The sequence below is a fragment of the Rousettus aegyptiacus genome, unplaced genomic scaffold (assembly GCF_014176215.1).
Source record: "Rousettus aegyptiacus isolate mRouAeg1 unplaced genomic scaffold, mRouAeg1.p scaffold_m13_p_2, whole genome shotgun sequence".
NCBI classification, from domain to species: Eukaryota; Metazoa; Chordata; class Mammalia; order Chiroptera; family Pteropodidae; genus Rousettus; species Rousettus aegyptiacus.
Genome location: NW_023416295.1, coordinates 23955671 through 23982135, shown reverse-complemented (window position 1 = coordinate 23982135; position 26465 = coordinate 23955671). Strand labels below are relative to the sequence as shown.

Genomic DNA, 26465 nt, shown 5'->3' with positions numbered 1-26465 from the left:
AGATACTTTTAACCACAAACACTCTTTCATATTTTTCCCCTACTTTAGTGTTGCACAACTGTAGTCTAGAGGAGAGTAACAAGGAAGTGTTTGTAGAGACTAGAGACAGGGTTCACAAAACCTGAACTTGAGTTGATTTGTCTGACTTGCGTCTGTGACCTAGGCCAAGTTACATTATTTCCCTGCCTGCCTCTGTTTCCTTATCTATAAAAATGTGAATAGAAACATTAATCTAACTTCTTGAGTTCTGTGAGAATCACTTGAGATAATTGATAGAAAAAATATCTGGGAAGGTAAATTTTTATACACACCTACTGTTATTTCCATTAAATTTCACAGCAGCAGCATAATATTCCTAAAGTTGCATCCGTGCCTCATAGCAAGAACTTTGTGCCTTAGTGTAAAACAGGTTTAAGGCATAATGTCCCTAATCTTACTATCAATATTTTAAGCATTTTTCTTTCCAGGCTACCTGTTGGGGCAGATGCACCATGGTTGCTTTAATTTTTGTTTGTTGGCAGAGCTGGCATCTATCCACACCCTGAGGTTCTGTTCTTTCCTAGAGGTGCTGAGTAAAAGTTCTCATCAGTCATAACCTCCTTGCAAAAAGCTTGACTCATATTCACTTTCTCAAGCTTTTCTACCAGAAGCTATCATAGAAAATTGATCCTTCACTGCATACCTCTGTGTTCTTTTGCAAACCAGCAGACTCGAAACTTTTTGGTTGTGTTAGAGAAAATTACATGAGAATTTTTTTATTCAACACCACTCAGTAGAGCTAGCAATGTTATCAGGAGACACATTACCACTGTCAAGCCCACAATATTTAAGCATGATGTCTCTCTCTGCCTGAAAACCCTTGTTTCAAGCCATATGACTATTTCCTTTTGTATCCAAACCCCCTTTCCTGCTCCCTGCCAGACCAAATGGTAGAATCAGACTGGGTTAGTATACTTGCCAAAGGTTTAGGTAAGAGACGTTATGCAAATGTCAAAATTATTCTATCTCAGGACTCTAAGATTTCTAAAAACACTTTCATGTTATTCATTATTATTCATATTTGTGACTATTTGATAAGCTCCAGTACCTTTTTCTGCCATAGAAAATAAATCATTCCTAATAGATGAAGTTTTTTCTTTTTTTGTTTTTGTTTTGTTTTGTTTTGTTTTTTATATATTTAAACTTGAAACTTTCCCCTGAAACAGCCACATGTCATCACCTCTCTTTTCTCTGTTTAATGCTATTTTTCTTTCCTCTGCCTTAGGATGGCCGTCTGCGGATGAATGACCAGCTGATTGCAGTTAATGGGGAATCTCTTTTGGGAAAGTCCAACCACGAAGCTATGGAAACACTTAGGCGATCGATGTCCATGGAAGGAAACATACGAGGGATGATCCAGCTGGTGATTCTGAGGAGGCCAGAGAGACCGATGGAGGTGATGCAAATCTTTATTTCCCTCAGAAAATTGCCAAAGTGGCCACCTGAATATGCAGACTTCCATCACTAGTATGGTAGACTCATGAATTCTGAAATTGGAAAAATATGCCCCAGAAGGGTTCTGATGGATTTACGTAGTGAGCAGGTGGTTGTATGTGTTAGGCATAACTAGAAAGTATAAAAATGTGCATATAAAGTAAGTAATTTATCAAATGTAACAACAGGTCCATATTGTCTAGTTTTCCCCCCAGAAATTCCTAGAGTACTGGACTTTATAAATTAGGTTTTATTCACATGATGAATTATTAAGTCTGTAATATCTTTGCATACTTTTTGATTGACATGTTAGCAGTGTCCATACCTTAGATATTTCTTAATCATATATGTACAGCGCTCAATATGAAGATCATCATTATGCAGATGGCTGTCTATATTCTTCCCATAATGTGCACATGAATAGTCTAGAACTAGGACTTAACTATTTTAAAATTTGATCTATTAAGCAAACTACTTGCTTTGTGTTATTAAATAATAAATGTTTTTTAATTAAATATTCTTGAAATTTTATGATTTCTTTACAGATTTTTTATATAAAGAATATTTTTACTTATACATGAAGTATAAGCATAAAATATTATTGAATGCTCATATCGCTAAACATTTCACTCATAATTATATTATTATATTTATATTATATAATTATACAATTACACATCACATTATAAAATTATATTAACATTATTTTCTCTTCTATATGAAGAAAAATTATTAAATGCCCATAAAAGTCCTTTTAATAAAAGACAAGAAGAAAAAATTTGACGGTAGTTAAGAATTAAGAAAAACACGAACAAATCTCACATATATTCTCTAAGGACAGATAATGTTTGTGTAATACAATAATATGCAAAATTAAAGTAGAATACTTTTAAAAACACACTAATATAAAATATTGGTTTTAATAATAAGTTCAACTTAAAAATAAAAAATATATAAGGATTTTCAAATTATCAAGAGTCGAAGATAGTTGGTGCTCATAGTAGTTAAGAGCTGGGGCCCCAGAGTTTTGGATTGCTCGAGTTAAAATCCCAGGTTGGCCCTTTTCTGGCTATGTAGAGGTAGACATAATTGAGTGCAGGGTACTTGGAGATGACAGATACTGTTCTCAGTTTCATCCCTTAATGTATCCTCACTTCCCAGCATATTATAGACAACAAATATTGTTGAATGAATAAAAGTTGCATCTGAGACCTACTTCATCTGAGAGAGTAAGCTGAAGTAGTAAACATAAACTGTAACTTACTTTGCTATATTATCAGCTATTGGAAAGGAGTAACGGTACCTTTTCCCTCGTCTGTATATAACCTTGTAAATGTTAAATAAATGTAAATTGGCCAATTACTGGAGACTATATATAATGAGCCAACTCGATTTCAACATTCGTATCTGCTTAAGTGACAGAGAGGCTTCCATGAATATTTAATGGATTTTACTTATGTACATAGTTATAAAACCCGTACTTATTGCTTCCATCCATGAGAGAATTGGCTCCCTTCTGGTTTAATTTGGTTCTTACTCTAGAGTCCTAGGACTTTATGGAACCCAATTGTTGGAGATGGGTGTGAAGGATGGCTTATATGTGCATCTGTGTATTTGATCTCACTTAAGATATATTGGAACAAAGATACCTCAACTAATAGAAAAGTCTGGAGGACAGTGCTATAGAATACCATACCTGTGCAGTGAGCAAGGAAAAAAAAAATTGTACATGGTTGTTAAGAGCTAGTTATCCCCCCACCTCTCATCTTCCCTAATTTCATGTCTTTCTCTAAAACATATGAATGTTTAGTGGATAAGTGTTCTGTATTGTGGCTCATCTAATCGAGACATTTTATCATTTTCATTCTCCTTTATTACAGGTTTTTTTTTTTTTTATTTTAATTTTCACACTCTGGGTTGGGTTGGCAGTTATACCATCAAAAGAAAGTACTAAACTTTCAGTGTGCTGCCCATCCTCAGAAATGTCTTGTTAATATAGTTCACTAGGGAATCAATTCGGAATAAGAAATGGTACAAAAAGCAATTTTTATGAGAACATTTAAACAAGATCCATTTTTAGTTGTTTTTTTTTTTTTTTTAATATTTACATGCTTTCCTTGGAGGATAAGCAGGCATTTGACTTTCTCAGCTATTGAGAATCTCTGAGCTACCCATATAGATTAAAGAGCATTTTTTTTTCTTATAAAGACAGTAGCCTAATGTACACTAATGTTTATTAAATTGAAAAAAAAAAAACTGCAACTATTTGATCTCCCAAATCTGTGTTTTAATAAGTCAAAGCTTATGTTATGTGCTCATGTTTTCAGTATATTCTCCTGCGCAACAGCAGCCACCCTTAGGTACAATAAAAAAAGCATCCGTAACCTAGAAAAAGGTCTCAGCAGTCCTCATATGTGCAGGCAAATCAATTAGTTAGACTTGGCAAGAATACCAAAATGGTTACTTGAGCCTTATATTGATATAAAAAAATTGAAGAAGCTACTTAAGAAAAGTCAAAATATATAGTTGTTGGGGTGTTTTCCCACATTACCCAGCTGTACGAGATACGTAAACAGTTTTGATGAGGACCTCCTGAAGAATACATAATGAGCCCTTGATTGAATCAAAATCATTTTAAACAGAAACATGTTTTTCAAAGGATGAGCTTGAGGTTCAATTGTAATTCTATTTGAGCCGGGAGACTTGGTATTAAAAAATGGGTTATGACCTGTTTCCCCCCCCCCCCCACTTTCCCAAAACATTTCTCTCACTGCTGAAGGCCCATCTTGGTAGAAGCAGAATATGTTTTAAAATCCATTATATTTTTTATTGGCCAGGACACTAATGGAGGGCTCCACGACAGCTCTATTTTACAGGCCGAATACTTTAATTAGGCTGGTTACCGATCAGTTGTTGGGATATCGATTGTGTCATTTATCAAAGAGCTGGGAAAGCAGAAAAAAATTTTTGTTGTTGTTCTTGTTGTTAAATCAGAGCACAAGGCTGAGCCAGGTTAGTCCTACCGATCCTGCTGCCAGGGTTCCAGCTTTAATTTATAAGTCATTTGCCTGAGTACCAGCATTGGTTTGACTAGCAGTACAGAAGCAAAGGGTATGAAAACATCGGGTGTGCAAAAAGCATTATAAGCCTTGACCGAAAGCTAAAGGATCTTCAGCAGCTGAAAACATTTTAATTGTTAAGAATGCATAAATTGAATAGTTTAAATATTTTGTTTAACTAGAAGGATACCGAGTTCCGTAACTAGAGAGGAAAGTATAAATCAAATGGTTGTTTGGGCCAGATGCTTTTCTCGGAAGGAAAGAGCTGTGTTTCTGTTAGTGGTGTGTTCCTCTCACAACTGGTCAAGGGCACAGCCATGAGCCATGAGGTAGCCTCCACACGTCTTCCTTGAAAGCTGTTAGGGAGACAGATAATATGAGCAAGAGCAAAACTGGGTTCTCTGCACCCCAGTCCTCTTGAACAAATAGCTCTCTCCAATCGGCCCCCTCCTATTATCTCACCCACGCCTGTGAAACATGGCTTGTGGGCGTGTTATCCTGGATACAGCAGTTTTAAGGAAACTGTGAATTTGTTTACAGACTGTCAAAATCCAAATAGGAAGGGGAAACAAAGAAAAAAATGAGAAAAATATCTCAGGAGAACCACTGTCTGTCATGGTCACAGCAGTTTGTTTTAGCTCCTGGCCAAAAAGACCCAGTGTCTGTAGTGGGACACCCTCATGGCATTTCCATGGCAAGCCTGCGTGGGTTCTGACTTGTCCTAGAGCATATGCACTTAGTCACCAAGGGAGAGAGAGAGGAACCAGCTGGTTGGCACAGAAACCCCCTTGGCATGAACTGTGTTCTTGTATCGACACTGCCACAAGCTGTACTCCCAGATGGAAGAAAATTTGAAAGAAGCCAGTTGTAAGTGGGGGAAAAAAATAAAGTTAATCCTTCTTTGTGTTGGCTCTTAGCACTCCTAAGGCTTAGCACCACATTGTCAGTATTTTTTATTTTATATTCAAAAATGTTTTAACTGATAGGGCCATTTTGGTTTTCCACAATTGAGAATTTATATGCAGTTGACTCTTGACAGATTATTCATAAATCGATCATTTTTTTTTTCCTTTGCTCTCAGTGATCAGATTGGAACATATTAGAAAAGCAAATGCAATTTTTATTTTTCTCCCTTAGGAGCCTGCAGAGTATGGGGCATTTTCTAAACCATGCTTTGAGAACTGTCATAATGCTGTAACCACCTCCAGGAGGAATGATAACAGTACATTGCATCCGTTTGGGACTTACAGTCCACAAGAGAAACAGAGAGGTAAGGGTCTTTCCATTTTCATCCACTGCAATGGTGTAAAAGGGGAAAAAAAAAAAAAAAAAAAACACGAGTGTATTTTAATTTTCAAAAAATAGAAACAAAGGGGAGTTAATCAAACTAAGTACAGACTTTGTTACTCAGAGTCACGAACACTGAGAAATAGGTAGGAGAGCTGACTCAGAAGTCGGAAAGTGGATTCCTGGCATGGCCTCCAGTTTAAATGACAGTTCTGTGCTTGATGCCCCAAACATAAAGGCTTATGTATAAAACAAACCATGACTGGAGAAACAAAATGGCAAACTGTTATTTTTTAAACAGCCTTTTAATTGGAAATTAAAAAGTATAAATAACCGATAGACTTTAAAAAACTGTGTGTGGACTGGTACAGTAAAATGGTCATAACATGATTCACAGATTTATGCTTGGTTCTCAGATGAGTGTGGTCCCTACCACAAACCAAGAGCACTAGGTGACAGTCGGAACGTTCTTGTTATGGTCTCGCCACGCTCCCTCCCTCATCATCGTCTTCACCTGGATCACATTTCTAGTAAAGCTCTAGATGTAAAAAGCTTGGGTTTTCTCCTTTGTTTTTCAAAAATTATACTTTAGGTCACCAAGAAAATTTTTTTATTTCCCTTCATCTCCTTTCTTAAATAACTTTAATTTTTGTATTGTAAAAGTAATACACAGTCATTACAAAAAATTTGGAGGAAAGCAATAAAAAGAAAATTTAATATTATTGATAATTCTGTCAAAGGTACGAATCAATAACATTTTTATGTATAAATTTCAAGTATTTTCTTCATGTAAAAATGTGTATATAAAGTGAAGTAAAAGTGAAATATATTATATATAATGTTTAGGAAATTGCTTTTAAAATTAATAACACATTATGAACATCTTGCTACGTCAGTAAATATTCTACAGCATCACATTCAGTAGTCATATAAGTATGCTATTGAATAGAGGTACTGTTTATGTAATCAATTACTTATTTATACCTAAGATGTTAGCAAAATTTAACTATGTGGGAATGATTTCTAAACTCTGAGATCACTCCATCAGAACAGATTTGTAAATCTGAGGTTCCTGTAGATTAAATTGTTTCATCAGAATGGGATGTCGTTTTTTTCCTCTGGATTCCTCCATTTTAGTAAAAGTAGTACAACAGCTGTGACCATTTATTAAGTGTTTAGTGTCTGTTAGATACTGTGTTAAGCAATTTACATGCACACTCAAAGTGTGTAATATTATTATTCTCATTTTACAGATGAAGAAATAGAAAGTCAGAGAGAGTAAATAATTAACCAAAGACCACATACATACTTGATCCATGCAGAACCTGGATTCAACTCCTATCTCTCTGACTCAAGTTCATTCCCTGAACCACACAGCATGGTCCCTGTCCTACATCGATCCCTTGAAACTGTTGAAGTCCTTTCACTTGATACTGAGAATGTCCATTAGAAGCTGACTTTACATTGTATCAGTTAAAGAAATACTCAGTATGCCTCTTCTTTTCTTCTTAAAAAAAATTAAAATTTTTCTTAACAAAGCAAGCTCTCCTTTTGAGACCTTAAATCCTATGCAGGAGAATCTACAATAGGAACAGCAAGTTTTCACAGAAAGAACAGCCTTCTATCTACCATGCCTGCATAATAATCAAAACGTTGGCATCTGTATTAAAATATCTGATCTTTACATAATTTGATTGGCATTTAATTCTCAGTCAACATGTGGTCTGTTGACAATTCAAGTTCAGAGTTTTATTTCTAACTATACCAGTGACATCCAAAGGAATACAGGGCACATTACCTCCTATCTTGCTTTAGTATCTTTACCTATAAACAATTGCTGCTGAAGTGATAATTACACAGTGGATTTTTAGAGGACATTGAGATACTCAAGGAAATTGGTAATATCTCCAGGAAGGATAACAAAGGCTAAAGTGAAGAAACTATAGAACTATATAAAGTGTAAAACTACACCTAGAAAAAAAATTTAAATAAGTCCACTCAAAACACGTACTAAAAACAAAATGTAATATATTTTGGAACTTCAATAGAATGTTTAGATTTTATATTTCCACTGAACAATTAAGAGTCTTTTAGACACAAGTGGCTATGGACAACCACTGGGAGCTTCTGTCTGTCCTCTTCCTCCAGTGACATAGATCCAGATAGAACAACTTTTATGCCAGTGCAAAAACCACGCAGGTCAGCTACCTACAGTGTTCCTACTACTCTTCCTATCCTCATCTCAATTTTCTGAGGTTAATGTTAAAAATTAAGTTCTTTCAAGAAGTGACTTCAATAAACTTTATTTCTTATAAAGCATAGGAAATGTTATTATTTCTCTGTGGATATGATAAAATACTCAGAATTAGACCTGTCAAAGCATAGACTCATTGAATTTTAATTGTAAGAGTCCAATAGATATAATTCTCTTACTTTTTATATAAGCTTATTGACTTAGAGATAAACATATATAAATGACAGAACTTATAAACATGCTGTCAGAGAATATTATGATCATCACCTCTTTGTAATATTAATAACATTTAAAATTTTGAGAATGATTAAGAGTTCCTGAGTCTCAAATACACGTGAGTTGGCAGCAGGCCACTAAGACTCATGAAACCTGAGTAAGTATTGACTTACCACCACCAAATTTTTTAAGGAACTCCTTTAGAAAAACAAAATCGACTTGACAAAATGTAATGTCTGGTGAGAAGAGGAACCGTTACAGCCAAAACATTAACTTTTTTTTTCTTCCCTTTTTCCTTTCCTTTGTATATTTAAAAATCCAATGTTGATATGCTGTGTTCCATCTATTTTTGTAATAACAGTACATACCACCCACAGTTCCACATTTTTTTTTATACATACATATTCCTGACAAGCTGTTACACAGAAAAGACATTTTCAGAACTAACGTTTGTAGAAATTGTAACACCATGAAATTCACATTTGTGTTGTAGAATTGCTAGCAATGCCCACAGTGAAATAAGTGTGGTACTCCAAGATGGTAATAAGGATGGAGGTTGTGTCCCAGGGGTTTACTATGAAATCCTATTAAGCATTTGAATGGTAATGAAGTCTACCAACACTGTATTTTCCGAGGAATCTTACTGGCAGCTCTCACTCCAGGCCAAGTAATAGCTTAAGCGCAGTTTGCCTCTGGTTTGTTATTACCCCGCCTTTCATAGCTCTCATCTCCCCTTTTGTGCCCTACTCCTGCTTACCTGCCCTTTTAGCTCAAGTGCACCTCAGCCTCTGCCTCAGTCACCCATTACTCCCAAGTCTGCCCATGGTCACCCCTAAGATCTCCTTTAAGTCTTTCATCCCAACCCCAAATCAAACATTTTGGTTCTGTGTCCTGTCCCACTATATCCATATTCCCTAAGGTCTTTCGAGGTGACACATAATAATATAATTATTCTTAACACGTCTCCTCCTGGAAACCAGCCTGTCTTCACCCCTCTATAGTATGTAAGGCACAACCTCTGCAGTGATGATCAGAAATTGAATTATACTTTTCAGTTTGACTGATGTTTATTGTTACCTCCATTGTGAAGAACACACTATCAGGAATGCAAAGATGAATACAATGCTGTCCTCAAGAATAGTCTAAAGCAGGGGTCAGCAAACATTGCTTTTGAAGGGCCAAACAGCAAATATATTAGGTTTTGTGGGCCATAGGATCTCTGTTGCCACTCCTTAACTCTGCCAGTCTTGTGCAAAAGCAGCCACAGACAGTACATACATGAGTGGACATTTAATGAAACATAGACGGTGGGCCACTTTGTACCAGGGCCATACCTTGCTGAGCCCTTGTCTGAAGTCACAATCTCCCCCAACACACACTTTTTTTTTTTTTTTTCCATGATCTGGCCCTGGTGGGATGGAATCCGTAAATCAAGTAACAACAATAAAAGATGTTGATAAAAAATAAGGGTCATTTGGTCATCAATAGAGCAGTAACTAAAGGTTGCATTGTAAACATTCACAGAAATATGTATAGAATAAATGACCATCAAGACTTATGTTCAATGAAATTCAAAAACATTATTTATAAAAGATAACAATTCTAGATTTTTTTGACTGGTATGGGATTTAACAAAGGTATTTGGACCCAGAGAAAAATATATTTATCCCTTACAGCATCTGAATATGTTGTTTAAAAGTGTACCAAGGATAGTCAACAAAAGTATTTACCTTCTGTTCCTATCGCTACTTTAAAAACACGTAGATTATTCATGTGAGTGAAATAAAAATTAAAGTTAATGATTGTAGTAAAACTTGCAGTAGGCAGAGAAGATGCCGAAGAAGAAGAGGGAGAGCAGAAAGAGGAAGACAAGAAGGAAATTACCTATAGTCCAGTAAGAGTAATAAACATAGATAAATAGATAATAGATCAATAGGTAGCTCATTGCAAAGACAGCATATATATGATAAATGTTATACAGGAATTATTTTCCATAATAGTAATAGATAAACCCAAAATGTCAGTGGATAAAGGTAGTGAAAATATATTTCTTACTCATATTACAGCCCAACGAGGTTTGGCAGCAGGAGGAAGGAGTCCGGGTTCCATGCAATGATTGAGGACCTAGGTCCATTGGGAGCTGGGCCATCTTCTAGAGCCTCTTTCACCTGTGCTTATAACTGATAGACAGAAAAGGGGGAGAAGGTGGAGAAGGTGCCAGGGACACAGACTTTTTATTCTGTAGTTAATTGTGTTCAACTGAAATGTTTCTGAGCGGGCAAGTTACATGATCACAGCTATGATTACCACCAGTGTGGCAGATGGACTGAGAAGTTGAGGGTAGCGAGATTAGAGCCAGCAGAAAAGATGTCTCAATATGTCTCTGGTCCCAAATTTGCATTGTCGTCCTTCTGCTGTTTCTCTCAGCAAGTCTCTGGCTGTCTGACAGCTACCATATGACCAAACCAATGGATTCCTGGGCGAGGGGGTCAGTGCTGGCTACCTTTGCTCATCATGCTTCTGTGCCCTGGTTATCTTATCAGATTCCTGGTTCAAGCCTCATTCCTAGAGACATGTTAGCATTACTAGAGAGTTGCTTCCGTTTCATACCAGTCCCTTGGGGAGAGCTTGGAGCAAGTTCTTGCCTGTATCAGGGTTCTCCAGAGAAACAGAATGAATGCGGGGAGATTTGGCAAGCCGGAGTCTCAGGAAAGCCAATGACGTAGTTCCAGTCTTAAGGCTAGAACTCTCAAAACCCAGGAAATGCTGATGTTTCGTTTTAGCTTGAGGGCAAAGTAGGGGAAAAGCTGATGTCCCTGTTAGATGGAAGTTAGGCAAGAAGAATTCCCTTCTTCTCAAAGGAAGGTTAGCCTTTTTACTCTATCAGGCCTTCAGCTGATTGGATGAGGCCCACCTACATTAGAGCAGTCTGCTTTATTCTGTCTCCTGGTCTAATTGTTAGGCTCATTCTCCAAAAAAATCTCACAGAAACACCCAGAATAATGTGTGACCAAATATTTGGGTACTACATGCCCCAAGCAAGTTAACATATTAAAATTAACCAGCAAACTTGACATGGGGGCAAGTCAAAGGAGGTTCTCTTACCAGTAGCATTTTTCAAGGACAGAGAGACTTTTTTCTTGTCCCAGAAATCGAGGACAAATAGGGTCCACTTTTTACCAAATATATCACTATAATAAATACACAGTAGAGTTTATGGTGTATAGAATAAGAATTCTGTGCTCATTTATTATCACTTGGCATTTATAAATCACAGCTTTAAAATGCACCATTTTATATAATCTTTATGCTCCTCCAATAAGAGTATTCTTATCCTCCCTTTGTAGATTTAAAAACCAAGATTTAAAGAAGTTGAACAGTTTGCCTGAGTTTACACAGCCTTAGGAGCCATGATTGAAAACATGCAATCTTGCTCCATAGACCATACTCTTAACCAGGATGCTTTCTAATGCTTTTTATATATTAATAAATACTGTTATTAATGATGAACATTAAATGACATGACTTACATAATGTTTAGTACAATGTGTGATACACGAATAGTTCTCAACAAACCTTATTTCTTATTAGTTGTCGTAATATTTAGGATACACGTCTATATTTTCACATAGAATAGATTGAAAACATATACAATCTTGGTGGGAAAACAAGGATTCAGACCTTAGTCTTCTGCTCTCAAGACCCCAAACCCGGAGGTTTCCATTGTGAAACAGGCAAAAAGTGTTTTTTCCCCTACTATGTCTAAATGGTGAGTAGATATACTGTCTCATGATTTCTTAAGTACTTTTTGTCACTAAGGCAAATGTTTAAATCACCATATAATCCAGAGCATTCATTATAGAGTCTTGTTTACAAAAAGGTTGTCATAAAAGAAATAGCTTTGTTAATCTTCCACAAATCACAGGTAATGAACATATGTCACCCTTTCCTAGGTTGGAAAAGGCAGTCGAGATGTATGGACTTGCCAGAGGTTGCCAGCAGGTCACCAATATAAAAACATATTAGCAGGCTTAGATTTCTTCACATAGGCTGCATTAGCTCTCATATGAGTCCTTTGGTTCCATACGAGGACTTGTTTATTTCAAGGTTGGTTTATATGTTGGTGAAAATTGTGTCTGAGAGATGTACTGAAACAAAACCAGGCACTGAATGATTTCGCCTCCAGTTTACTACAGCTTCATTTGTTTTCTGTTTATAGAGCCACTGCTTCCTAGTGACGGATGGGCTGAGAGCGAAGTACCACCTTCTCCACCACCACATCCTATTCTGGAATTGGGCCTTGAAGATTACAGCCACAGGTACTGATAAAATGATAGATCGTAAATGTTCCTTGTTATGGTTTTCCTGGGAAAACCCAGCAACCTTATTTTACCTTTATTTCTTTCCAGAATGGAAATCTCGTAGTAGCTCTTTCTTTCACACTGAAAGCTGCTCAGCATTAATAGCTTAAATTGTTCATATTTTGCTTCCTGGGGTTTTTCATCATTTATTATAAAATATGTAGGAAAATTTTTGAATTTTCTTTTACCAAGTTAAAAACTGGAACAGTAGAACTCAAAAAAAGTTATATGGAAAGGTATAAAACAAAACTGAGAAGACATATTGCTTAGGGGTTTTTTTTCCTTCATTTGTAATTGGCAAACCCTAACAGTATTTTAAAAATAGCTGTTCCAAGAAAGTTAATGGAATCTAAAAATTAAAGCAACACCATATATAATCTAAAATATTGAAAAGAGTGCCCAGTCTTATATCCATTCTGTAATAGAAACCAAAGAAATCAATATTTTTTAGAATCACACAAGCATGAGAAAGAAAGAGATTTACTAAGCATACACACCATTTGACTAGTGGAATTCATAGATTTTGTTCTTCTGATGAGTTTTAAAAATCATTAAGTTGCTCCTTTGCTATTTTCTATATTTATTATGGCTGTTAAAAACTGTATTTTATCCTATTCTATGTCCCATGATAATCCTGTGAAATTTTTTCATTTTTCTTGCAGCAATGCTAGTTTTATTCCTATTATAATTTTTACTACAATCTGCTAAAAATAATGCGACACAGTAAGAGGATAGCTAACTTTATTAGCTGGAAGTTTACCTATATTTAGCTATGTCTAATTCCTACATTTTTAAAGTCAAGTATTTTACTCAAATGCAGTTTCATGAGCAAGACTGATAATCACAGTAACATTCTAGATCAGTATCTCTGGGGGTTTCTTGAAAGAAAATCTGGATATATGTAATTTTGTTCATTCATTTCCTTTGCATGCCTCAGTACTGAATCAAAGTTGACAGATTGGTAGCATTAAAATATCCATTTAAAAAACAATTTTATGTATTCTACTTTAGCATTTATCCTGCGTCTATGTGCCAAACTGTTGGGATAGTGCAAGGATGAATCAAACGTAAACCCTCAAGAAGATGGTAGGCTAGTAGATAAAAGTAACAGCTAGAATGCAAGGTTCAGACGGGTGTAGGCACAATGTCCGGATGTCTAAGGTGGGGAGAATGCTTCCAGATAGAGAAGCAAGGAAAACATTGTGGAAAAAGTAACATGTGAGCTGAACCTTAAACTACAGATAGGAGATGAGCCCGGGAAGGAAAGGAATTTCAAAGACAGGAAAGGGTAGAAGGAACAGCACAGAGGTAGGAAAGTAAGTTCATTTGTGCAATTCGTATCATGACTGATTGGCCAGACGGTAAAGCCAAGTGCAGGAATAAGAACTACAGATTTTGTTAATTTGATAGTAGAATCTTACTGTAGGCTTTCGGTGGACAGTAACATGGGATGACCCAGGTTTCAGTTGTGTGTAACATGATTGAGGTAAATGGAGGCAGGTTAATATCTACTAGAAGCCAGAGACTCTGGATACCTTCCGAGGCAACCGCAGTGAAAGGTACTGAGAACGTGTGCTGTGGAGGGTGGGGGAGGAGCTTTCAGATGAGAAACCTTCAGGGAGAGGTAGTTTGGAGATGTCACAGAGATTGAGTTACTGTGAATTAGCAACTGCCTTTTTGACTGCTTCAGTGTCTCCACAGATTTTTTTTTTCCTTTCCTTTTCAGTAAAGCTCTTACCTGCATGATCTTGAAAACCCACTTATATTGGCCCTCACTGCTGTCAGTCCTCGTTACATGGTTTGATATGGTAACTTCCATTTCCTTTCCCCTGGCTTCTTCCCTAACCTCTTGCATTTAGACTTTCTGTTCTCACCACTTTACTGATTAAATATCAATAATAATCTCCTTTCAATCTAAAGTATGTCATTTTCTCAGGCTTTATTTCCCTTTCCTACTTCATGGTATTTGATTGAGTCATTTATTCCCTCACTCATCTATTCAGAGGTATTTCTGGACCTCTGAGCTAGGCACTGCAGAAAGTACTCAGAAGAACTGGAAAGCATCCCTGCCCACAAGGAATTTAGTCTCCTCTTGAGGAGACAGATACACAGACAATTAGGAAACAGCCTGCTGAGCATTAGATACAAAATGTTGTTGGAGCCCTGAGGAATGGGCCACTGACTTTTGCCTGCAAGTATCAAGGAATGTTTTACAGGAGAGGTCATGTTGAAGCAGTTCCTTGAAGAGTAGAAAGGAGCTTACTAGGCAGAGAAGTGGTGGGGAGGGCAACCGAGGTTAGGAAAACCAAGCGATGGGAGAGGGAAACACAAAGTGTGTTCGGTACACCTGAAGCATATGCTATCTGGGGGAAGAATCAATGAGAAGGGCATTGTCTGCCATACGCCATGAGTGCCATGCTTCTCCAGAGAGCAGTGGAGAAGTATTGAGGGGTTTCAAGCCTGGGTGACATATCAAGTTGAGCAGAGTTCTGTTGTGGAGGATAGATGGAGGGAGGAAGCCATAGACAAGGATATCAGTCTGGGGACTGGCAAAAGTAGGGCTTGAATGAAGGGAGCAGCAGCATAGCTGGAGAGGAAAGGACAGAACCAAAGACATTTTTGAGGTGGAAGGAACAAATCTAAAGCTTTGAAACACTCTCCCTCCTGGGACCCGGTAACCTGCTCCATCCTGCGAGCTGCTGTGTTGCAGTGGTGGGGCTGGATGTGTGAAGCTTGGGGTGGAGGAAGTATGGGAAGGGATCCTGGATGGGTGAGCAAAAGAGGCTGGTAGACTGTCCTACCTTTCAAAAAAACAAACAAACAAAAAATAGTTAAAAATCCTCTAAAAAGGAAAAGTGTTGCTTTAGTGATGGGGCTAGTGTTATGAAGCAGAAAACTGTATTGCATGAGGAATAAAACAAACTGTAGCAAACTTGATGCCTGTACTTTGAATCAAAATGAAATCAGGAATTTACTGAACTTATTTTTACTGTTATATCAATGATTATTAAATAAAAATGTTAAATATGTGTGTCCAAATAAAAAAGTAAATAAACATAAAAGAAATATATATTTCTACTGTGATGTCTTAGGGACACTTTAAGGCAAATTAACAGCAAACAGAATATTATTGAATTTTATTAACAATTTAGACAATATTTGGTTATTCTCTATATGTTCATGTGTCTGTCCCTTTTGGTTCTCTCTCATTTCTCTTGCTCACTTGCTCACACTCACACACGCACTCATGCACACACAGACACACACACATGACCTACATCTCCTCTCACTCGTAGTGGCCAATTGCCAAAGCCTGTTCCTTGACACCTGAGACTTCACGGACATAATTTTTTTTTTGCAAGCCCCTCGAAATCTTCCTCCCCTGCTTTTATTTCAGATAGTTCTTGAACATTCATGGCTGGATTTTATATGTCTTTCACATTCCTGATTTGTCACCACATTCCGGACACTGGCATATGTTTCATGCTACCCTTATTTATTCATGATGCAGGATAATTTGACATTGAGTATCATTTCTATTTGATAGATTCCCTGGTCGTTCATGCTGAAAACACAGCCTTTATCTAAGACATGTCTCTGGCCCGCTGTCAACTTCCAGCTTCACACTGTGTCCACTGCAGACCACTCAGCCATGCTAACTCTCCTCAATATTAAAATACGGCACATTTCATAGTTAATCACTGTGTCACTCTCTCACTTCAGAAACTTTCAATATGTAGCATAAAATTGCAAACTGTTTTACTAACCTAACTTACATGTTTAAAATATTTTCGCATTAACTAACCCAATACTACACTCATTATCTAAGTGCATTATATGCTTACAATGCCTTTTATCCCATAATGTCTCATATTATGCTTAATGCCCTTCTTAAATATCTACTAATCTGACATCAGCTTTATTTTGCCTTATTTCCATTTTGTACCATTGCAAGAAGGATCCTTCTATGGAAGGTTTACAAAGTGGACCCTTGGTCACATTCAAAACAATGGTAGCAGATTTGTATATCACTACGATTAATTTAATGCACATATTCAGGTATATACGAATATATGGACGTAGGGCTATACATATCTATGTACATATGTGTGAATATCTATGTACATACGTATAAAGCAGCTTTTTATTTCTTTATTTAAAGAGGTCTTTACTTGATGTTATTGCATCAAGCGGCATTGCCACATGGTGTGTGTGCTTTTGTTAGTTTGTTTCTTTTTTGAAATGGAAATAATTGTTTCCCAAGAGTCTGGAAATGTGAGTTCTTATTCTTAATTTGCCAACTAATGCCTGATTTGGTAAAGCTATCTAAGACGGTGAAGCAGGTTAACCAGTGGATAGATTCCCATAGCCTGCCTTGAGCAGAAGACTTTAAATGCAGCGTCACCTACGCTGTAACGAGGAATATTCATGTTAGTTCTAAACCTCCTCCCTAAAGCCTTTCATTTTAACGTATGGCATCTGTTTTGATTAACTCTTTGGTTTTCATTTATTTCATGACACACACCACTCTATTGAAATAAAAACTAACCTAAAATGTAAGCAGAATAATAGAGAGAGCAAATCTACACTAACAGGGAAAGTTTTAATTTCTGTGGATTCAAGATCAGCAATAACCTGTGCCCCCGGTTTTGCACCATTTTAGCCAAAGTTCTCATGGCTCTGGGAGAAAAGTTCAAGACACCACAGTTCTGGTCCTGGCTTTGCCACTGGCCAGCTGTATGTATGACCTTGGAACATCATCCTCTTATTAGGCCGCCGTGTCTTATCTGCAAGATGAAGAGTTAGATGTGGTGACCTTTAATGCCTTCTGGCTCTTAAAGTCTGTGATTCTATGAAGGCCATGAGTCTTTCTGACACTAAAACCACATCCTCACAAGAGATCAAAGGATGAAAAACTAAGTGCAAATAAAGGTCGGATAACACATTTAAAGGCAAGTGCTTCCAAACATCAAGGCTCAAGGAGAAGCTCATGTTCACAGTAGCATCTCAGAATTAGTCCTTAAAATGGGCCGAAACAATTAGAGTGTCGCTATTATGCTAGATCGGTGTCAATAGCACTAGTAGGTCAAGGATTTTTGTTCACAGCTGACATATTTTGCTATCACTTGATACTACAGCTAATCCTCTTATATATCAGTGGCTTTATCTATTGAAAATGTAGTCAGACAATAAGAAAGAACCAAAAAAAAAAAAAACAGCTATAATTCTAAAGATTAGATTTAAACTCCTTGAGAAATTTTTGTGGAAACAAGTATAAATTTTTCACTGGAGAGAGTGCCTCAGGCTCTTATTCAAAGACCACTCTAACCTACAGAAAGAAAGAAAAGGTTCAATAGCATACTTATTGAACTCTCTGTGCTAGGCACTAGAGTCAGTATTTAACAAATCTTAATTTAAGTCTCACAACAACTTAATGAAATTTATAAAGTTCTGTTACTATTACTATCCATTTTATGCCCTAGAAAACTGAAGGAATGGACCCTGACATTTTACTGTCAAGCACAGGGCCCTAACCATCACACTATATTACCCTTCTAAATAGGAGGAGAGAAAGGCTCTTGGTTACAGACCTATTGAGAGCCTGAAAAAAACAAGTCAAAGAAATTCTTAAAAGCCTAGATAACTCAACAAGCTGAAACTTACGGTGATTTGGGAAGCAAAAGCGATTCTATTTCTGTTCAATTGTTTCCTAAATGCTTCTATAGAACTGACCCTGTGGCAGACACTATCCTCCTGTGGCAGACACCATCTTCCTTATTTTATCCATTTTATACATAAGGTAATTGAAGCACAGAGAGGCTCAATCACTTGCCCAGGTCTCATAGCTAGTAAGCAGCAGAGCCAGGATTTAGAACTGGTCAGACATGCTCTGGCATCTGTGCTCTTGAGTACTGTGCTATGCTACTTGTCAGAGGTACTTCTTAAATCTACCCACTATATAAAAATAATAGAGGCTCATTCATTCATTCAGCAATATTATTATAGCTGCATATTAATTTTAATATTGCTGAGAGGCAATATCAATTATTAATGACTAACGAGTTTCTAGAAGAGATTAAACTTAGTATATTTGGTTAAGAAACTGAGATCCCCTATACATTTTAGAAGGGTTCTCATTCATAACTTTTTTTTTTTTTTGGAGGGGGTTGTTTTATTATTTATAGTGTCAAATCCCAACTGTTTGAAAAACTCAGTGTCAGTACTTTCAGATTTACTAAGGATACTTGATTTGAATTTTTACTGTATTTAAAATTAGGATAAAGTTGTGTTGAAATGAGCCACCATATTTACTTTCTAAACATATGTAATTCTTTTATATAATCCTCTCCATTCTCAAGCAAAATAAATACAATATTCAGCAGAAATGGAATTCTTTGAGATTGACTACAAGTACTAGGAAGCCTATAATGGACATTTGATGTATCTTGTGTCTAAATTGTCAGCTGAGCTTTTCCTGTTATTTTCTTTTGGTATTATTGATGAGCAGACTGTTTGTTCTGCATTAACATTAGTTTTAGAAAATAGACCTTAAAATAGTAGAAAACGAAACTACTGCAGCCATCAGTTATTCAATGGGGTGGTTTTCTCTAAAGGATACACCCTTTCACTTATTTTTAAAGGAAGAACATGCTTAGCCTACATAAATTTATTAACCCGCTTATAGGCTTCTTTGCTAAAATCTGGTGACATCCTTTGAAGTGCCAATGTATTCCATGCTTGCCTTACACGCTTTAAAGTTATATATTGTACTGCAAGATCCCAATTAGCAGAAATCAGTGAAAAGGAAAACACAATATTAGCCAGAGAATATTTTATTTAAATTGTAGAGTCTGATAAAACATGAAAACAGAGTTGCTACATCTCATAAACCTGAGATTCAAGAATTGGTTTAAAATGCATGGTCAAGAGCTACAGAAAGAGTGATGAGGGACTCTGTTCAAAAGGAGAATTGCTTTCTTTTTAAAAAAAGAAAGAGAGAGAGAGATTTTATTCTAAACCTAAATACTGTCTATGGCTTTTTTTCCGCAGCTCTGGGGTAGATTCAGCAGTATATTTTCCAGATCAGCACATCAACTTCAGATCTGTGACACCAGCCAGGCAGCCTGAATCAATGAATCTGAAAGCCTCAAAGAGCATGGACCTTGGTAAGTGAGGGTGAGGTGACATCCAGGTCAGCTCTCCAGCCTCAGCTCATCTATCTTCCCAAATGTCCTGCCTTTGTTTCTTCAGTTCCAACCTTAGGGGGCAAGGTCTGCCGAAGCCTGCAGGATGGGATAATGGTCGTCCTATCTTCCTGTCTTCTCTCACACACTTAATTGTAATTACCCCTATTTAAAAGAGAGATAAATGACTTATTTTTATCAAGTGGTCCATATAGGTCAGAAAAATACAACTATTCCTTCCGGAGGAGTTGAATGCCATAAGCATCTTTAAACTCAATTGCCTTTGTATCTGTACTCTCGCTTCCATTTGGTACCTTTCCTGTTGCAGGGCCTTGGAAGATAATGTGGTTAAATGAATTGTCTTCTACAGGGCTTCTCATCTCTATGTGCAATGAACAGGGATGGCAACACAAGATCCATCTCTTTAAATGCCCATCTCAAAATCCTGTAACACTGGAGGGAAGAAGGGTACCTAGGTACTCTGGGTCTGTGCCTGAGCAACTTCAGTGAGGTTCTGAGCCCTGCAGAGAATTTCTAGGTGACTAGGTGCTGTGCTCCCAGGACACAGGAAAGGCCCTTGCAAATGCCATTCTATAAGCCCTGGAACGTGGGGCCCTGCAAGACATTCCAGTTACCCGAGGACATTGCTGCCCTCCCATGGGCTCTTGGAAAGAGAGACCTATTAGAGAAGAGAATGGGTGCAAAATAAATTCTCAGCAAAATATTTATTGCTTCCTGCATGCTCAGAGGCCAAGCTTTGCAAATGTTTTTTTCTTGAGGCGTATTACATATTTCATTAGTAGCAACAAGAAAATAGAATAATCAAAACTGCATGTTCCACAAAACAATCTGATAAATAGTGCTTATCTATAACTCATTTACAGGAGTTCAGAAAAATGTTCAATCATGATGAAACAAGAGAAATTGATTCTATCTTCTATAAATTAAACAGATCACTGGGACACATTCCCTCTAATCACCTATAGTGAAAGACAGATAGAAAGCCTTAACAAGGAAACTGTCTTAAGCACTGGTCAGGAAGGGGTATTTTCTCTAGTGTGAATCTTTGACAAAACAAAGAAATAATGTGTGATAGTGACATAGGTTATTACTAATAATTTAAGGGGCAATTTATTTTCATAGAGTGCTTGATAAACATTTCCTGTTCTGTCTTCCCAATTTCTCTATGAAGAAGATGAATGGATAAAAACTGCTCTTAATTTGGGGGGAATAATATGTTACTGTTTTTCTCATTTAATTTTAAAAAGCAGTAGCCAGCAGTATGGTTCTAAGAAATCTCTGCAAAACTAAAAATACATCCATTTTAATTTAAGGAAGAAAAATATTGTCGAATCGGTCAAAATAAAACCTAAGGCAGAACTAGAAATATTTTTTTTTATATTCTTTGTTACTGAAAACTTTGTTTTTGAGAACTTTTCTCCTTTAAATTGAAATAGCCCTTGCAACATATGTATGGTTAACAGTCACCCATTGCATTTTATTGTATTTATTCCATAAATGACAACAATAATAGTAATGATTGTTCAACTTACATAATTGGGCAGAGGTCATGAGCCATTTTCTTTAGGACAGAAGTGCCAAACTAAAAGCATAGGCTAAAATTCACCATAAAGCAGAAGCAGGAAAATATACTGTAAAAACCTTTTTAAAGTAACCATCAGAGTTTGGTCCCTTCCAGGAAATGCCAATTTAAAGCTAACAGTCTTGCAGAGGCTCTAAGGGTCAACATTCTAGGACAATTCTGAACCCCTGTTCCCAGAACGATTGAATGAGTTCAATAAATGTGTTGATTTTCTCGGTAAATAAACTCAGATGATACCAGAATGATAAACACTGTGTCTTTTCTATTCGATTAGGTGAAAAGAATGTTGTGAGTAGTTTAGTTTTCTGTGTATAGCATTAGGCCAATATAGGGAATTTGCTGAATAGGTTGGTGACTATGCCTACAGCAGTAATCTTTCAGCAGGGTTAAGATCCATTTTTCAAAAAGCAAAAGAAAACCAAAAAACAAAACCCCAGAAAAACCCTCCTGTTTATTGTATAATTAATTTATGTTGGATATTCCTTTTTTTATAAAGTTTATAGGAATTTTCAAAGGCTAACAGGCCCTATCAGTACCTTTTTGTTTGTTTCATTTTTGCTGCTGAGTTTAAGCTAGTATTTTAACCTGCATACTAATGGATTGTTGTTCATATGCTCAAATTATTTTAAAGGTGAGTAGGTTCAATTTACTTATGGTCACTTAGGTTTTCCAAAGACAGACAGTCCTTATAAAAAAAACAATAATAAAGCGTTCTCATCCCCATCACCTTCCCCGGTTCCCCAGACACAAACATAATTTTAAAATAGTTTGCTGTGTATATCCTTCTAGAAAGCACACTACCCACTTGCTGTCCCATCTATGTACATGTCTACAGCACATTTGTTTCTTTATAGTAGTTGCATGGTATTATGTTATATGAATGAATCTTGATTTATGATTTACTTTTTCCCTTTTAATCAAATTTGGGCTTGCGAGTTTTAGTTTTGTTGTTTTTGTTGGGTTGGAGGGATTCATTTGTATTTCTTATTCTATAATTTGCTTATTCTCATCTTTTGCCATTGTTTCCATTTGTTAATTCTTTTCATCTTGAGACTCTTACATGTGTTGCAAATAATTTCTTGCAATCTATTATTTGCCTTTTTAGTTCAAGTCTGATATTCTTAACTATAAAAAAGGGTTTTATCTTATAGTAAAATATTTCCATCTTTTCCTTCATGACTTTTGGGTTTTATACTTATCTCATCAATTTTCTTCTAGTGCTTTTAAAGGCTTTTTTTTTTAAATGTACAGAAATTCATAATATGTTTTTATCCAGGGGTTATAAGATGGGAAATTTTTTTCTACAGAAACAGGCAAATTATTAATAACACTTACTGACTTTTGCATCCTTTCCCCAGTAATTCAGAATGCAGTCACATTAAATACTAAATTTCCTTACATACATGGATTGGTTTCTAGACATGCTATTCTGTTGATAAATTAGTCTGTCCCATGATAGCGTCACCCTTTATAAATTATCATGCTATCTTACTGTATTTTGATAAGTTATAGGATGATCTTCCTCTGATTTTTCTTCTTTTATAAAATTACTCTGATTCTTCATATGCATTTATTCTCCCACATTAATTTCATATCAGCTTATCAAAATAAATTTAAAAATTAAACAGGAATGCTTCTATGGTATATGTGCACACACACATGTGTGTCCATTGTGATGTTTGATGATGGTTCCTGATAGGAATATTTCTATCAGGTTAAATAAGCTTCTTTGTATTCCTAGCTTCTTAAAAAGTTTTTTATTTGCTCATTTTGTTTAATCAAGAATGGATGTTGATTTGTATTAAGTGATTTTTAAGGATCTATACAGAATGCATTTTGTTCTTTTTTTATTGATATAGCGAATTATATTAATAGATTTCTCAATATTAAATCTTTGATTCTTTCTGAATGACTCTAAATTTTGTTCTGTACTTGAAAAGGGTAGTAATGAGTAACACTATCTGTGTGCTTTAAAACATGGGTATAAAATTCTGATCCTATTTTATTCAATGTCATTAATTCTTATATATCCATTCTAGAGTGTTTTAAAGACTATTCTGCCTTAATATTTTGTAGATACTTTTGCTGGCATGCATGTGGCCACATTTAAGTCAGATCAGGGATGATTAAAATGATGAATAAAAGGAAATTTATTTTTAAATAACTGGATGTAACTATGCTATTCAAAGGGGTTAGGGTGTCATTTTCTGGGTTTTCCAGAAAATCAATCTTTTCCTACTAATTGTAGACTTTCCTCTATTTACTTAAATTACCAGAATTACTATGTTCAGTCTGGATCCCTTTAATTTGTTCATAATTGAGCTTGTGTGGGTGTTGAGTTGGAAGCTCTCAGGAGCTGAATAACACAGCTGCCTCTTTGGCCTTTGGCATAGGGTTTTCCCCCAAAGATCTGCCCTTGTTGGCAGGATGCCAGAGGGTTACATTCAAAGACTTTTTGATGGGAAATAAACATCTTTAATTTCCAGGCCTGGTGTTTTATGACCTAGTAATACTATTTAAGTATTAGTCTGAATTATTCTAGGGATAGCACTTCAGTATTTTGGCCCATTCATTGACCTAATCTATATAGCCCCATTCAAAGTTAACTTTAAAACATTTGCCACAATGATATTTTTTTTAGCATTTTCTCTCCTGTCTCAAATTGGCCTCCTACTCCCATTTCAGAAGGGTGTTCTGTAACACAGGAGAAGACCAAGGGCAGTGCAGATGGAAGATGCTGGCCAGCTGTCTTGCCTCTGCTCAATGAGAGGAAATGAGCTTAAAGTGATGCATGAGGCTTTCAGGCAGAATCTTAGGAGGTTTCTTGACAATGATGGTCGTTAACATTCCGTCTTGCAGACTCTCAAAAAAAAGCATGTCAGTCATGCCTAAAATCCAGACGATAAGCAAATCAACTGATTTTCTTTTAAAATCTGTGATTCAGCAGTTTTATTTTTTGTTAGTTGCTTGTTCAAAATTTGTTGTGAGACAAAATATTTGTAGACACTATAGTTGAAGAAAATTATAAGTCAGCTGATTTCTCATATTAACAAAGGTAAATATTTGGGTCACATTTTAAATATAACCCTTTCATCCACATTAGACGTTCCTCTCAGAAAGTAGTTAGGCATCTCTAGTATCAGATTGAAGATGGGCATGAAAAAAGTTGATTAACTCCACTCTGCTTTTATAATACTTTCTTTTTAAAGCTATTTCTTATATAGTGAGGTACTCCTTGTTTTTATGTGAGGTACTTCTATATGCATTCTTATTAGGAAGTCAAAAATCCTGAACACTGAATATATAGGAGAATTTTTATAAAAGAGTACATTCTAGTAACTGTGATGCTGGTTTATCAATTATTGTATATTATGTGTTATGTATAAGTATTAATATAGTTTTAATATAAATGTTTATATGCACAGATCTTCTTTATTGTGCATCAATGAGTAATATCTCTGAAGGTGGTGAAAGCTGAGTCAAGTACTACTTCTATCTAAGGTATAACTTAAACTTATTTAAAAAAAAAAAAAGGACCTGATTGGTAAAGAAGAATTAATGGCAATACTGAAAGGAAGTGTGCCATCTCTAATACTTGAGAAAGAGTATAAGGACATAGGCAGGTGTACGCCCTAAGCTTTAGGAAGTCAAAATTAAGAAATTACAGAGAATGTTTAGTTTTTCATTAAACAAATGTTTATTGAGCCTAGTGTGTTCCAGGAAGTGGATTAAATACTGACGATTCAGTAATAAATGAGAGAAATGGTGTTTGCTGCATGTACCTAGACTAAAACCCTAACAGGAAAGGAAAATTAAAGCGTTAAGATTTCCAGAAGGAAATACTGCCATTAGGATGATAAGTTATCTCAGAGAGGAAGCAAAGGGAGAGGCATCTGAAGACACTAGTGTGGCTGCTTCAAGAACTAACCGATAACCTTAGCTGTGCAGAAAAGAGGCGGAGGGTGGGGGGGGGGGGGGGAGGGGAGAGGGGGACGGGGAGGAAGGGAAGGGAGAAAAGGGAGAAAGGAAAAAGAAAGAAGGAGAGAGGGAGAGAGGAATAAAAAGGAAAAGAAAAGAAAATGCAGGAAGATCTGAATAGCTGCTTGAGATGAGGCGTGCGAAACCTGTAAGAGTTAGACCGTCAAGCTATTTTTAGAGCACGAAATAGAAAGTGTGGTGGTGGCCCATTGTTCAGAGCACCTAACAGCTGTCAGGTGGAAAGCAGAGCCACCCAGTCTCTGTGTTAATTTTATCTTCATCCGCACACGAGAAAGATGTTTGAATTAGAAAACATAGCTTCCAGCAAATGGAAGCCTAGACAGTTTATATTCCTGGACATAAAAGGATTGTGATTATAAAGTGACTGTCCCTAATCTTTAGAAATTAAGAAAAGTGGGCCTTGCTCTGGAGGACAGGAAGCAAATTACCAATTTTCACAAATATGACGAATTCCTGAAACGACTAGTGAAACTAGTGATCTCAGTGCTGTTCCTCAGAGAACTTCCATGTGTGTAAAATGAAAAGAAAAAAAAGTGGCGGCCACCAGCAACTTCCAAAGGGGTGATGGGGGAGGGGAGGTATCTCAGAAACAACTGCTGTCTTCTTTCTGATAGGATTTCTAGGCTAAAAATTTAGGGAAATGTTATACGTATAGTTTATATTGGTCTTTATAAAGGTATTTCAATTCATTTTTCTATTGAGATGTGAGCCAAATTATACATTAAGGTAGGTAATCGCATTAGAAAACCCTTTCTCAAAATGTGCTAATTAAAGTTCACTGTTAACTCTGAAAAGAATTGTGTATACTCTCATGATATTCTAATAAATAGCAACAGAATTTGATGAAGAATAGATATGTATAATTTGGATGAAGGCATGAAAGACATTCTTACCAAAATTTTAGTGGATTCTGTCTCAGAAGCAAGTGATGTGAGATTGACAGAATTAGTATTCAAATAATTTCTTCTGGAGTTGAAGAAGATAAAATTCAACAAATAATAATGGGTGCACTCATGTAAAAGGCATTTA

General features: G+C 36.2%; 1 protein-coding gene across 2 annotated transcripts in view; it reads left to right on the top strand.

Moving 5' to 3' along the window:
* The window catches only part of PARD3B (par-3 family cell polarity regulator beta), an 893411-nt gene that overhangs the window by 534403 nt on the left and 332543 nt on the right, over positions 1-26465 (top strand). For both annotated transcript variants that reach the window (XM_036237191.1, XM_036237192.1), the window contains exons 12-15: positions 1265-1435; positions 5670-5802; positions 12509-12608; positions 19701-19816. In XM_036237191.1, coding sequence (XP_036093084.1) covers positions 1265-1435; positions 5670-5802; positions 12509-12608; positions 19701-19816 — 520 coding nt within the window. The remainder of the gene's footprint in view (positions 1-1264; positions 1436-5669; positions 5803-12508; positions 12609-19700; positions 19817-26465) is intronic.